The sequence below is a fragment of the Mesocricetus auratus genome, unplaced genomic scaffold (genome assembly GCF_017639785.1).
Source record: "Mesocricetus auratus isolate SY011 unplaced genomic scaffold, BCM_Maur_2.0 Super-Scaffold_100023, whole genome shotgun sequence".
Lineage (NCBI taxonomy): Eukaryota > Metazoa > Chordata > Mammalia > Rodentia > Cricetidae > Mesocricetus > Mesocricetus auratus.
Genome location: NW_024429204.1, coordinates 369,098 through 384,277, shown reverse-complemented (window position 1 = coordinate 384,277; position 15,180 = coordinate 369,098). Strand labels below are relative to the sequence as shown.

The 15,180-nt window shown below is 44.4% G+C and overlaps 1 protein-coding gene across 1 annotated transcript in view; it reads right to left on the bottom strand.

The window, feature by feature from the left end:
• Sdc2 (syndecan 2) overlaps window positions 1-9,299 on the bottom strand; it is a 98,502-nt gene extending 89,203 nt beyond the window's left edge. Inside the window, exon 1 of the mRNA XM_005072659.4 lies at window positions 9,167-9,299. Coding sequence (XP_005072716.1) covers window positions 9,167-9,226 — 60 coding nt within the window. The 5' untranslated portion in view covers window positions 9,227-9,299. The remainder of the gene's footprint in view (window positions 1-9,166) is intronic.
• Window positions 9,300-15,180: the final 5,881 nt, after the last annotated feature.

Genomic DNA, 15,180 nt, shown 5'->3' with positions numbered 1-15,180 from the left:
CAGCAAATACTAAAGCCCTCAGTTTCGCATTAAGAAATAAAGTTGGAAGGGGTAAGAAACAACTCTGATTCACCAGAAACCAGACTGTAATTTATAGAACTCCAAAACCTTAACACGATCTACTGCATTTGTCTGAATCCAGAGAGTGGGGGGGGGGGGTGGGCGGGGTGACTGGAAACACTGAACTAGAACTCCAATTGAGTTAGAACCAATGCGTTCCAGCCTCGCCTTTAGTGGACTGCCACACACCTGTCACCCATACAACAAGACTGTTGCCTAACAACTTCATAAACAGTGGCTTTTCGGTTCCTAAACGTGTCAAGTGAATTAAGTCATTGGCACAGATGTACTAACCCTAATATAGTAAACCTCCCATTTGCCATAATTTAAAGACCAGTGTTGGAAACTTTTCCATGTACTTATATCAGGCGGTTTTCTGCATCTACTATTCCCCTTGAACTGTTAATAACCGCATTGCTTTCATGATGTCAAAGCACTCCTTGGATAGAACTTATATTGACTCATACTGTTCTTCTAATGAACACAGTGGATACATGCAATGTGGCGATACCTATTTAAAATTATGGCACCAATGGTGAGTGAAACTGACCTATAGATTTGTTTTCCTGACTTTGACATACGTTAGTGCTAACCACATGCACTGGGAAAGGAAAGCCTCCAATCACATCATTCTCTGAACTCTGGAACAATAATTACTCGCTCCTTGAAGGATCTGCAATGCTGACTAGTAAAACCCTCTAGGTTTGGGGTCTTTTTTGGTTGTTTTTTGTTTTTGTTTTGAGGAGGCAATTACAGGTTCATGCCTGGTTGTAAGAAATAATCAGCAAGATTCTTTCCAGCCCACTAGCTCATAACAGTTTACAAAAGCCATAGTAAATACCACAATAAAGATATTAATGTGATCCAACAACTTTATTCTGATACTCCCAATTCAATTTATAGCACTGGTGTGTGTGTGTGTGTGTGTGTGTGTGTGTGTGTGTGTGTGTGTTTCTCATTCTCGCTACAATTCCATCACATATACATACAAGTCCGTGTGCTTCAGATGGATAGCTGTATAATATATAGCTGTATAGATTTACATGTCTATATAGTCTTAATATAAACAGCTATTTACTATGCAAATTTTCAAATCCTAATTTTAATCTATAAAGTCCCCCCAACAGTTATATATATATACATATATATATATATATCTTGGTTTTTACGAGACAGGGTTTCTCTGTATTGTTTTGGAGGCTGCCGGTCCAGCCCGGCCTCGAACTCACCGAGATCCGCCTGCCTCTGCCTCCTGAGTGCTGGGATTAAAGGCGTGCACCACCACCGCCCGGCCAACAGTTATATTTTGCAAATGCATTTTTAACGGTTACGTGGGATTTAATATTTAATGTGCACTGGAGTTTTTGATCTAGTCATTATTATTGTATACTCCAGCTGTTTCTTTTTTTTTTTTTTAACTATTTGCAGAGCTTCGGTGAGTACATTTGAAAACACTATTTACCCAACTAAGACCATTCCCTCTGAACAGATCTGTAGTGGTAAAAGTCACACCCAGAGATGGGTTTTTCACATCGAACACCTATGTTGTTTGTCCAGTCATTGTGAGGGGCCTTTCAGCAATCGGAGATAAAATAAATGATGTATTGTCTCACATCACTCACTTTAGAGAACAGCTTGGTGTCAGCATACACGTCATATCTTGGCGTAGAGTTGATTTAGACCAAGATGGAAGCGAGAGCTAGCTATGGAAGGAAAGCTAGCTCTGTTATGGACGCTCTGAGTCCCTCTCGGGTATTGCTTATCACATGAGCTCATGAGGTATGTTATGTCAAGCTCCTACTCCTTAGGAAGCAGAAAACCAGGAGCTATAACTAACATGGCACAGGGCATACATATGCCAGTTACTAAAAAGCCTACGTGTTTTACCTCACAAAACCCTAAGAAATCATTTTAGCATGGCTCATTTTACAGGTGACAAAAATGAGCACAGAGATTAATAAATATGCCCATATTACAGGGTAAATATACTCTAACCCCAGACTAATCTTAACTCTAGAGTCCGGATGGCTCCAAGCTAGCTAGCTACCAAAGAGGCTGCTTATTCCCATTCTTGCTTATGTTCTCCACAGAGTTCAGACCAAACTCCATCGCTGAAGAAGGAAGCAGTGGATGTCACGTGTATCAGGGCCTAAGGCCTCCCACATGTCATCCATGAGTCATGCTGACCTCTATCCAGAACGAAAGTGAATCCCACCCCATCAACTGGCCACAATGTGATAATTATATTAGCTTGTTAACATATGGGAAACCACTACAAGCTGGGTTGTGAGTCCCCAGAGCAATGGAACCAATCCTAGTACCTGATGAATGCTGTGTTCAAGCTAACAGGTCACTTTGACGACCACAAACAACTTAACTTTTCTGCTATGGGAGAGAATGCCTTGCTTCAAAACTAAACTCAGGGGCTAGAGATGGCTCAGCGGTTAAGAGCACTGACTGTTCTTCCAGAGGTCCCAAGTTCAATTCCCAGCAACCACATGGTGGCTCACAACCACCTTGAGTGAGATCTGGTGCCCCCTGCTGGCACACAGGCAGAAGACAGTATACATAATAAATAAATAAATAAAATTAAAATTAAAACTAAACTCAGAAGTGTTTCACCTTAAAAACAAATTTACACAAGTACACATGATTTTGACTGGTTAATTTAAAAGCTTACGAATTGTTTGGCAAGAACTCAATTACTTATTCGTTGGATTAATCTAATGCTTCCCCAACAATAGCCTGAAAGAAGAAGAAAAAATTAAATAGTAATGGCAGAGAGTTTCTCCAGTCCAGCTCTATCATTTTGTAGATGCATTCCTTGACAATGTGTGTACAATGCCCCATTTGGGCCTGATCTGAAGATGTCTTACTTTCATTTTCTTTTCCTTTCAGTTCTAAGGGAAAAATTTTATATATATATATATATATATATATATATATATATATATATATATGTATGTGTGTGTGTGTGTGTATAGATAGACAGATAGACATAGATATATAGATAGATATAGATAGATATATTTATAACTCTTTATAATTTTCTCATAAGTCTAGATTTTGTCCCATGTGACATTTCCCTATTTGTTGCAGGCTCAGTATCGATAAATACTATTGGTATTGGGTGTACTTGTACAATAAGGAAAGAGACAACAACAACAAAATACTGTGTAGAGGTCACACTGTCTCTGCATCTGTGTAACACTTTTCATAAAATAGATTCAACTATAGAGGAAAGAAAATTGAAAGCATGTCTTTAATGGCAGTTTTCTCAGCTAGTAGGCCAGGTCATGAATGGGCATTCTTCACTCTGTTGCTAAGAAATTTAAACAGAAAATCTCTGTTGACTCCAAGGTTCTCTTCTTCCCCAAGTCTTACCGACTCTTTGAGACATTCCAGCAAAGGACAGACATTCACAACTCCATTCCAGTCCTGTCCTGTGAGTTCAGAACCACCCTCCCCCATACTTGTCTAAACCCAATCTGTCCTAGAAATGGGCTGTCACAGTGTTGGTGTGATTATCTGTTTTTGAAACAAGGTATCTCAATGTATCCCTGCCTGGCTTGGAGATCACTAGGTATGCCAGGTTGCCCTTGAACTCACAAGACACACACCTATCTCTGCCTCCCATGTGCTGGCATTAAAGGTGTTGTATACATTTAATAATAGGACCTGATGCTCAGATAGCTAAGTGGAGAGTTTCCTTACATTTACAATCCTGAAAAAAAAAAAAGAAAACATTCCCTTTATGAATCCAGGTTCCCATATTGCTGACACTTTTCCTCCTGATGTTACATGTCCAGCAGCACCTCTGCATGTCTGGTTAGTCTCTCAACCAAGCTGAAGAATGCAGGAACCAGAGTAAATGAGCACCACGACCACTAACATGCTGGGCCTCTGCATCTGTGTCTTGTTTACCTTCTCACTTTCCCTGCCATGATAAATGAAGCTGAGGCAGAAAGGACACAGTTGCAAAATGGCCCAGGCCACGTGGAGCTCGTGGAACCCCAGGCATACTAGCATCAGTGAGCCGAGCAAAGGGAAATGAGGGAATATTGGAGGGGTTGGTGAGAGGGCGTGGGAGGAGGGGAGGGAAAGGGAGAGGGACCTGGAATTACATGTGAAGCAACCTTGTTTCTAATTTAAATTTAAATTAAAAAAAAAACTGAGCTGAGAAGTACCCATTACTCTGTGTCTGCCCAGTGCTCTAGGGTCCATGCTGAAAATCTCACGATCCATAGTGGTTTACCTGGTCCTGGCTCCTACCTGAGTTCAGTGCTGTGCAGAGCACCACACCCACCCCTCAGATGGTGCCAATCTTGATGTGCAGGTAAAGAACACTTTGTGTAATATCTGTATTCCATAGCCAAGAACACAAGCCAAGAGAAAGGAAGAAAATCACGCAGCGCTTACTACCATTCATAGGTACCCCTACTGAGCCCTCAAGACAGTCAGCATTCATGTTATAAGACAATTTTGGGGGTCCATTTCACTCACACAAATGCATTTTTAAGTGGCTTCGAGCTTTACGTTTTGTGTGAGCTCTGACATAACGAATGGATGGCATTACATCATCACAGGAACCAGACCTGTTGGCCTCCCAAAGCCAAACCACTTTAGCCACAGCTGACAGGTCTGGAAGGGATACAGAGCAGTCCATAATTATGGGGTAACCTGTGATTCCCAGGGGCAGCTGACTCATTATAACCATCAGAGATGCTTTGTAAAAGATACAAATTATCCCACCACACACATACTCACTGAGCTCTGACTGTGCAAGTTTGAGATAAGCCTCCAAGATCTGTATTTTTATGTCCTTCCAGTGACTCTTGTCAGTCTGTCTTCCTACTTATAGAAGTCCAAAAAGAGGAGGTTAGACTGGAACAACCATGAAAATCTACAAAAGCTTAGGTCTAATGCACAGGATTTTAAAGGAGGGACGCTTAAAAGTCAGCCGTGTCTAAGGAACGATCGTAACAGTGACCAGGAAGGACTAACTAGGGAATGGCACTAGCATAGAGCAGTTTACAAATCTGGCCAAGGCATGCAGACTCCAAGCCATGACGAGTACACAAGGTAGTTACTAGATCATAGGCAACATCATCAAGATGATAAAAGCATAAGCCACAGAGCAGGTCCCAGCACCCACAGAGCATGTCCCAGTACCTGGTCAAGAACGGTAGCTACACAGCTACTAAGAAGACACACAAGATTTGCAGGCTCAACCCCAGCACGTGAGCACCTTGCAGGAAGACTTGCCTACTGAGTAAATGGTAGAGTTAATACACTGGTGAGTTTAAAGGTGGGCTACAGACAAGAAGCACAATGAATTAATGAATCAAGGATTTCTTCAAAATCCCAGTCCATGGCAGACTAAGAAGTTAAAACAGGATGGCCTTGTTTTCAGCAGAAACTCTTCTTTGTGGTGTGGGGTTTCTTCTGAGACTTTATTTTGGTTCCTACTCCATGAAAGAATGAGGTGACTTTCAGATACTGGAATGTACTGCTGGCACAGGTGTGAATGACAGGCCTTCTTTCTGCCCTGGGAAGCACAGAATGATGGGTGAGATCTTGTCATTTGGTTTTTTGGCAGGGGAGGGAGGACATTTTGGTGAGAACTTCTGCTTGGAGGCATTCCTTTCAGGACCTGCTGGGTCACCAACCAGAAGACATGTCAACAGCACAATGGCTTGGCTAGACTTGTTGTAAACCTTAATGACAGAGCAGGCTGGGCTCTGTATGACCAAGTTAGTCTCCAGACAGATAGTCCCTAAAAGACTCCATGTCACCTATAGGTCAGGTCTGAAGTGTGTGTGTGTGTGTGTGTGTGTGTGTGTGTGTGTGTGTGTGTGTGTGTATGTGTTTGGGGGACTTCTGGAGGCTTGAAAAAATAAGTTTTGCTTTTGGGAAAACTAGCCTGCCTTTTAAAATTCTTTCTCAACTATTGATTACCCAAGGTGCCATTTGAATGGTCATGTTATCTGGCCCATTGGTAGGCTGCTCGTGTAATGGCAGAAATGGCAGACAACACCAAAACTAGATATAAGACCTTGATTTGAACATCACATAATGCATGCATGAATCAAAATATCATAGGGTATCTCATAAGCATGCAAAAGTACTACTTACTGATCAGCATTTTTAATGAAAAGAAAAAGGCATACCAGTTTCTATAAGCAAGCATTGCAAGACATACTCAGATTCCTTCTTGATCACCTATCCTCTGAGCTTTCCTTCTTAAATGACACCGTCTACTACTAATATTGAACGGACAGATAAAGAGCCTTTGTTTCTGTCATACTCTCCGGTGCAAGTAATTTGGCCCATTAGAACTGACAAAATACATTTAAAGAAAGACTGCTAAGAACTATAGTATTTCAACTTTAATTTCCTTTCTAGCACAAACTTTCCAGAGCCTGGCTTTCATGATGCCTTTTGAAGTAGCGCATGCCTCCAAACGACCTGACAGTTTCTTTTAATTTACACACATCTAAGTCCGTTTATAAAACTCCACCAGTTCAAAATGCTTCCTTTCCTTAAACATATTTCCAGTTCAAATTATATGTTTATAGAAGTCTGCGCTGTATTATTTCTAAAGATAAACAGTCATGTGAAAAAAAATGGACAGAAAAACTAGCAGCATGTTCGCTGCAGACCCACTCAACTGGCCTATCCCTTCACCATCCTTCCAGTAGTGAGAGTCCTCAGCTGCCAGTGGAATGCACGAGCAGGCATGAGAAACAGGCTTCCCTGCTTTCTCTGTATCCTGAGGAAGGGGCCCCTAGTTCCTCTCCCCAAACAGTTTTGAACCCCAGTGCCTGAGAAGCGCCCCTTCCCCTCTGAGCTAAGTCTAAGATAAACTAAAGAATTCACTGGCTGCCAATGGAGTCTTAGAGCTCAGTCAATCACTGCTTTTAAATCCCAGGACACCACTGCAGTTTCCAAATTAAAACTACAAAGTTCTGGAAATAATGTTTTGTAGCAGCTGAACTTCTAAAAGTCTTGAGTTTCAAGTCTGGGTATATTTATGCTGTTCTAGGTGAAGTAAATTAGAGATGGGAAAACAGAGTAAACGGACTATCAGCCAGTCTGGGTTTTTAAAATAGCTTTTACTGAGAAAGATTGACTCACTGTCCAACAAAGGCTCTAGGTAGGATTCTCAAGTTGACATTTTAAAAATATTTAATCACCCTTCGAATGATAGTTCAAGGGCTCAAAACATAATCTTCCAATAAAGCTGTTCACTTGGAAAACATTCAATTCTGGTTTGAACTGAGAAAAATGGCAGAGCCTCCAAAGATAAGAGACTTCAAGAGAAATCTGGCAGGGAGGGGAGACAAGCACAATTCAGAAAAAAAAAAAGCAACAAACCCCACCAGACCTTAAGTAGCTGTCAAACCCACACAGAGACTCCAAAGGGTTTCTCTTGCCTGGAATCCCCAAATGGGAACGTTTCCTAGCAAATCTCTCAAGAAAATGTCCCCCAGCTCTGCACAGTTTCACAGGAATCTACTCTGGAAATCATTTAGCTAAGCTGTTCTTTTGCCTTGCTTTGCATCGAATGAGCAATGAATTTTTTTCCCTAAATAAACAGAATAGCTCCCTTTTTGGTTTTACAACAAGCCTAAATTCAGAACGAGCTGGGAGGGATTACTAATTCCAACGGATTAAGCATCATTTGTCAGTGAGAAATCCTGTAAATATCAAGAGTTGTAATTTTACATCCCAATAGCTCAAATATCCAGTTTCCAATTCTAAGTTCCCCAGCCTCAAACAATGTACAGCGACCTTCTAACCATCGCCACACACACACACACACACACACACACACCACCATCACAACTGTCTATTTTAGGCTGAATGCCAAAAAGTTTCCCAATCCCTAATTGCCTGGGGTCAAAAAGAGACTCCCAAGCCCAGCTAAAGACGTGCAGTATTTTCGAAGGGACATTTCTATTCATTTGAATTGGGCAAGTTACTAGATGCCAGCGCAGCGCCGTAGAGAACAAGAGGAAAGGAAACAGTAGCAGAAGGCCGCCCTGGGACTGCGTGCTTGGGTTTCCACCTGCCAAAACAGCTGCAGTGGCCTAGGTAGGGGCAACCGCAGTAGTCGGGAGCCTGGGAGGCAGTTACCAATAGAGGGCGTTCATTGGGCAATGCGGAGAAACAAACTCCAACCCCAGAAACGCAATCCTGAGGAGAAATCAAGTTCCTACCGCCCCCGAGAGGGGATGATGCTGGCACTGTAAGAAGACATTCTCACAGGAGTGCGAAACCCACAGGTTCCTGGGGGCAGCAGGAGAGAAGTCTCCATTCCCCAGAAGCCAGAGGCTGTGGGGACCATAGCAATGTCACCAGCAACCTCACTTTTCCATTTTACAGCATTCCAGTGCCATCGGATTAAATTTTCCCCTCTCCCCTAAAGCCCCGGGCCTCTCTCCATGAGAAGGGTTCGTGGAAGACGTCAGAGGGCAGAGCTCTGGCCTGTTCCCGAAAGCTCCGGGCAGCCGGGGGGGGCCGGGGGGGGGGGGAGCTCCAACTAGACCACCGACTGTGTCTCCACGTAGTGTGGCTTCCTAGCCACAGCAACAGGGGGCATCAAACAAATGAACTTTTACAAACTTTCCTCTCCCCATATTTTCGAGTTTAATATGGGCCCCGTCTCCCTAAACTTGCATTCAGTCAGGCACAAAACCTGGAGTAGAGGGATAGTGTCTCCAAGAACAGACACTCCCCAAAGTTTCCAGCTCATCCCTGACCCTTAGCGGTGCTCTTGTGACCCGCCACTCTAAGACCTCCGTCCTTCCTGGACCACACCACAAAATCCCCCGAGGGCGAAAAGTTGGGAGTGACTGTAGGAGTCTCCGAGATGCAATTCTGGTGCCCCCATCCCCGAAGTCATGGATAATTCTGCAAGAGGGGAAAGGAAGGGACCAGGGACAAGCTGTGGGAAAAGCAAGCTCATTTGCCCCGGCAGATTCTCGGCAGCTCCACGTCTACGGGTGGCAGATACCCCGGGTGGCGCTCCCCAATCACCCTCTAGCTCCTCTTGTAGCCTGGGCACCCAAAACAGCGCGCGTCCCCGGCCTGGCCCACTCACCGTCTCCGCCGACACGCAGGCCATCAAGCCCAAGGTGAGCAGGATCCACGCGTTCTGCATATTCCCCCGGGGACGTGGCTCGCAACCCGGATGAAACGAAGCCCCACGCACAGAGCAGCGGGCCTAGAGATACCGGAGCTGAGCCACCGCAGGGAGCACGGCAGGGGCTCGAGCTCGGGCTCAGATTCCGGGCGGTAGCTGCTGTCTCCTCTGGCGCTTGCTCCGGTTTTCGCGCTGCGCCCCGGGAACGCGGCTCCTTCTCACTTGTTGGCTTCTGCTCTCCCAACCGGAGTTGCTGCTTCTCGGGAGGCTGCTTTCCTGGGCTGGTCCTGCTCGGCGGCGTGCTTTCACTCGGAAGACTCGGAGTCCCGGTCTTAGTGCAGTCTGATTTGAAGCAAGCAGCCGATGGCTTGAAAGGGAGCTGCGGCTGAAGTTTGGGATGCAGAGCGGCGGGGACGCGCGATACGCGCGGCCTGAACTCCGGGGGTATCTGGAGAAAAGCGCTCGGGGGCCGGACTAGAGGCTGGGCTGCTGCGCCCCTCCTTCTGCGCGCCGCCGCCTCCCGGGTCCTCCCCTCGATCCCACCCCCCACCCCCTCGGGCGTCCTCTCCCTGGTCCTGCTCCGCCTCCGCCTCCTCCGCCCCCACCTTCCCTCTCTTCCACGCCCGCAGCTCTGGGTTCCTTCTGACGACTAGGGGAAAGGAGGCGGCGGTGACTCCAGGATAAACCCGGGAGAAATTCTTACAGGATTACACTGCGATTGGCAGCTTCCAGAGCCAGTGGGAGCCCTCGATTCCGTGCTGTGGCTGCTCCAGGAACGTGCCTCTGCAAACCTCAGTGCTCTTTTATTTTCCTGCTCCCCTTTCCCCTTCTCAACGCCTCTCCTCTCTCCACCACCTCTTTCTGCCCCTCTTCTCCCTTCCTTTCCTTTTTCTTCGCTTTAATTTTTCTGAAGAAAAAAAAAATCGGTGAAGGGCGATCGGCACACTGATCCTTTTCTGGTTTATGAGGATTAGGTCACTAGAAGAAACAGCGATGAGAATCGGGAAAATGAGAAAGTTTATAGATTAAATTACAGTATTCACGGGTCACCAGATCATGTAAACTGCAATCCAGAAAAGATGAGAACGAGCATAACAAGCGCGTGTTAAGATTATCCTCGAGCCCCCCCCCCCCCAAAAAAAATCAGAGGAAGGGGAATCCGAAAACGCAACATCTCCAAAGTGCAGCTTCGTAAATGGTTTAAAAGCCATTTCTGCCGCTCACAGTTTATGTTCACCCCTTAGGCATCATCTAAACTCAGTTTCCACTGTGTTTACATTTGAAAGCAACAAATGGGAATGAAAAATTAGATAGAAATTCTAGATAATAGCAGATGAAAGAAAAGGTCAGAGAAGGGTAAAGTCGTTTCTGGCTTGAAGAAAATAATGAATATGCATTCCCTGTGTAGAGGAGACTGATCTGAAGTATCAGGCTTTGCCTTGCAGCTCAGGGCTGTGCTGTGCTACAGAACCAGGCAGGCACAGACCCTCCTAATTTCTACCACTGTTTTCCTCTTTGATTTATGGACTGAATGAATTATGGATTCATTTTCTTCTACATTGCCCATTCCTAGAAGCCAGAACTTTTCAGACTTGGTCACTACTTTATTATCATTTGGGATACATTAGAAAATATGCAATAACTATGTTGTAGGTAAATACCGCTCCAAAGCTCAAGCCGTATCATATAAAAATTGTGTCCCTTTAAGACACTCATACATAAAGATACAGCCTTGAGGCTGTAGTCATTTTAGAACTAAGACTAAACTGTGGTCACATCTAAAGTGACTGTTGGGTTGTTTCGTTGATAAATTACTGTTATGGATCTCAAAGGAAAAATTAACAGGAGAATCATAATCCTAAATTAAGATATCGATTCTACCTCAGAGAACTACCAACTTCCTGCCCGGTGTTTATGAGCAGCCTAAGACGCTAGCAGCCCAAAGGGGGAAATAGGGACACAGAAGAGCGAGCTTGGCTTCTGAAACAGTCAACTGTAGACTTATGTGTAAGGTGAGCACTTTGTGGTTGAAGAACACCTTGAGAAGTAGAAGGTACTGAGGTTTAGCCGGGCGTTGGTGGCACACGCCTTTAATCCCAGCACTCAGGAGGCAGAGGCAGGCGGATCTCTGTGAGTTTGAGACCAGCCTGGACTACCAAGCCAGTTCCAGGACAGCCTCCAAAGCCACAGAGAAACCCTGTCTCGAAAAACCAAAAAAAAAAAAAAAAAAAAAAAAAAAAAAGAAGGTACTGAGGTTTCACAATAAAAATTAACACTTCATTCAAAAAGCTGTAAGTCAGGGGGCTAGAGAGAGAGCATGTAAAAGCTTCCTCCAAGACTGAAACATTCCATCCTGCAGGAAACCCCTCAAGCAGGAAGGAAGGTACTCAACTCAAAATAGCTTCAGGGAGTCCCTGAAACTGATCCTGTCACCAGGTCACTCCCTGCCAGAGTAAGCAGTAGAAACAGAGTTCCCACTAAACGAGAAAGAGCTAAGCTACCAAAAAACTCTTGGAGGAGAAGTTTCAGGAAGACTGAGACCAGACCAGCTGCCGGAAGAGGTTTAGACAAACTGAGGCACCTGGAAAGGACACTCTCAAACCCGTTGAGCTGCCTGCTGGTGTGCAATATGTACCAGGTTCCTACCTCTGTGAACTGTCATCCATGCAGAAGAGGGCTTTGACGATGCAGCTGTCATTGAGTCATTTCTGCCCCCTGTAAGTGACTCCTCAGTCATACCGCTGAGGGTAACCCTAGTAAAACTCATTGAGTCACCAAACTGGACTTTAGCGGTAATTGTACATGGGCCTGTCTTGAGTTCCCTATCTGGTGTGAGTAGACCTGTGAGTTGTGTCTCCCCAGGAAATGTTTCATCAGAACAGCTCAGAAGTTAGGAGCACATATCACTTTGCAGAGGTATGGTTCCCAGGACTCACAATGGATGACTCAGAACTTCCTGTAACTCCAGAGGGATCTGAAGCCTCTGGCCACAACAGTCACCCACCCTCCCATGCACATAACCCACAGACACATAAAAATAAAATAAATCTGTTTTAAGTTATAAATTATCATCTCTGTTCCCACAAAGGACTCAGTTGATTTTTCACTCTTGAGGCTAGGTCTCATATTCATACCTCTGTTGTCTCCAGCATTTAACATTTGGAAGCTATGATAAGGCTACAAGTTGATGAGGAACTGGATAAAGACCCTGAATAATAGCAGACATAAGAGAAATGTGAAGAGAAGAACTATAAAAGTAATTTCCATCTTGAGGAAAATTGGATTATGTGTTCATTTTGTTTGTCAAGTATCTACCTAACAAGAAGCTCTGATTCAGCTTGGACAGGAAGTGATAAAATTAATAAGCAGATGTATCTACAGAAGGGATGTATCTGTCAGCTTCCCTGAAGACAAACTCCAAAGCTCTTGGCTTTTATTGGACTCTCCATGACTTACACTTTGAAGAAAAAAACTCAAGCCTGAGCCTTTACCACATAAGGGAATTGGTACCATGTTGAGAGTCACTATAAAGTCCATGAAAATAGGTAATTATTCATCATCTTGTGTTCAAAGGTATCAACAAGTAAGATGAGAGGGAAAATGTGACAGTATAAGAAGACTAGGCTCACAACCAAAATACAAGGACTGGTTCCCCCTGAGTTGGCTATCCATGTCACCCATGCAGAAGAAGGATGGGAGAAGGGTACAGCCAATGGCAATTAGTGTTCATCAGCCATGTCTCTAAATCTAGAAATTATAAAGGTATATGTCTGCATCTTGCTAGGTGAATTTTTTAAATAAAATTTGAGAGACTAAAATTCAGTTGAATTTTGTGAAGTGTATCTGATGCAGAAAAGATAGCTGTGGCTAGGCCAAGGATCATTCTCTATCTGCTCAGAGGGCTTCCAGCTTGCAGGCTGAACTTTGTGGGATACAGCAAGGAAATCTTCTTAACTGATGTCTTCCAAGTACCTTTACTAGTGGTACATCTCAGAAGAAAATATATAAAATGAGGGCCGGTGATATGGTTCAGCAGGTTTGGGCAGTTGCTGTCAAGGCTGACAGCCTGAGTTCTACCCCTGGAGCCCACATGATGGAAAGAGAGTGTCAGCTACCATACATGTGTCATAGCACCACATAAGTAAATGTGTCTAAAATTGAGAATAAGAAGGCATATAACACAAACAAAAATGTAGAGGCTAGGTGAAGAAATGAAAACGTTAGAGATAACTGGAGTAATTTTTCATTTGTATATTTTTATTTAATGTATTTTGTTTACATGCATGTATGTGTGACATGTCCCTGCAGTGCCCACAGAGGCCAAAAGAGGGCATCAGAACCACTGGACCCAGAATAACTGACTATTGTGAGTCACCAAATGATTGCTAGGAACTAAACTGGGGTCTTTTCAAGAGCAACAAGTGCTCTTAACTGCTAAGACGTCTCTCCAGCCCCCCAAACCAGATAAACTTTTAAAAATAGGAACAAAAGACAGTGTTCCACTTTAGCGGGCACATTGGATTCTGTCACTAGCGTTTCTAAGGTCAAGTTTGACCTCGGACAAACAGGTGCTTCAATTCCAAGGTGAGCTGTCAAGTATGGACAATTGTAAAAGCAAAAAGATGTCACCTCACAGTTTTTGGTTGTTCTCCCATTTGCTGCTCCACGGAAATGTCACCATGGGTCTAGGCTAGAAATCAGTTTGGAGGTACCAGCCTGAAAAGTGATAGGAACGGGAAAGTAAGAGTACTTGAAAGCAGAGGAAGCCTAGTCGGCCAACGATTAATCACCCATTGCTAATAACGGCAAGTGAGCTGAGGCTGTGACGAACATCTGCGGGCAATCCAAGAGAAATCTATTTTTAGCATCAAACTTTCCACTGTTTCTTGCCCTCCACCAGCCAGCCCTTTGCCAGGGAAGCTGTCTGCTTCCAGTTCTACAAAATCAACATGGTGCTGATATAGAACAAAACTCATGTTTCCATTGCTACGAGACAGACAAGAAACACAAGTAACTGTAAAATACATAACGGATCCCTAGGATAAGATAGGAAATGCTTCTCTAGCAGTACAGTTCTTTAAAGGTTGTCGGCAAATGGGTATGACTGTCTTGCTAGAGTGCTCTCTTGGGTAGGCAGGTGAATTTTCTTCCTTTTTTCTTTAAGATTTATTTATTCTTTATGTACATTGAAGATACCAGATCCCCTGGAACTGGGGTTACAGACAGGTGTGAATACCATGTGGGTGCTGGGAATTGAACCTGGGTCCTCTGGAAGAGCATCCAGTGCTCTTAACCACTGAGTCATCTCTCCAGCCCTGTGAGTTTTCTTTCTTTTTTTTTTTTTAGGTATATTTATCTTTTTATTTGATTAGTCATTTATTTTACATCTCAAACACCCTGCCTCAATTACCTCTCCTCTGTATTTGCTCAGAAAGGGGCAGGCCTACCATGTACATCAGCAAAGCATGGCGTAGCAAGCTGCCATAAGATCAAGACCTCTCCCTATATTCAGGCTGGGCAAGGAAACACAGTATGAGGAGTAAGTTCCCAAAAGCCAGCCAAAGCACCAGAGACAGCCTCTGTTCCCATTGCCAGGAGTCCCCAAAATAGACCAAGCTACACTACTGTCACAAATATGTAGAGGGCCTAGGTCGGTCCCATGCAAGATCGAACCCTGGTTGCTGGTTCAGACTCTGTGAGTTTCTATGACCCAGGCTAGCTGTTTCTGTAGGTTTTCCTCCAATGTCCCTGACAACCCTGGCTCCTACAATCCCTCTTCCCTCTCCACAGCAGGACTCCCACAGTTGGTCCAGTGTTTGACTCTGGGTTTCTGAGTCTGCCTCCATCAGTCACTAGATGAAGGCTCTCCAATGACAACCAGGGTTGTCACCCATCCAATCACAGGGGATGGCCGGTTCAGGCTATGCATCCATTGCTGCCAGGAGTCTTAGCTGGAGTCATTCTTGTAGACT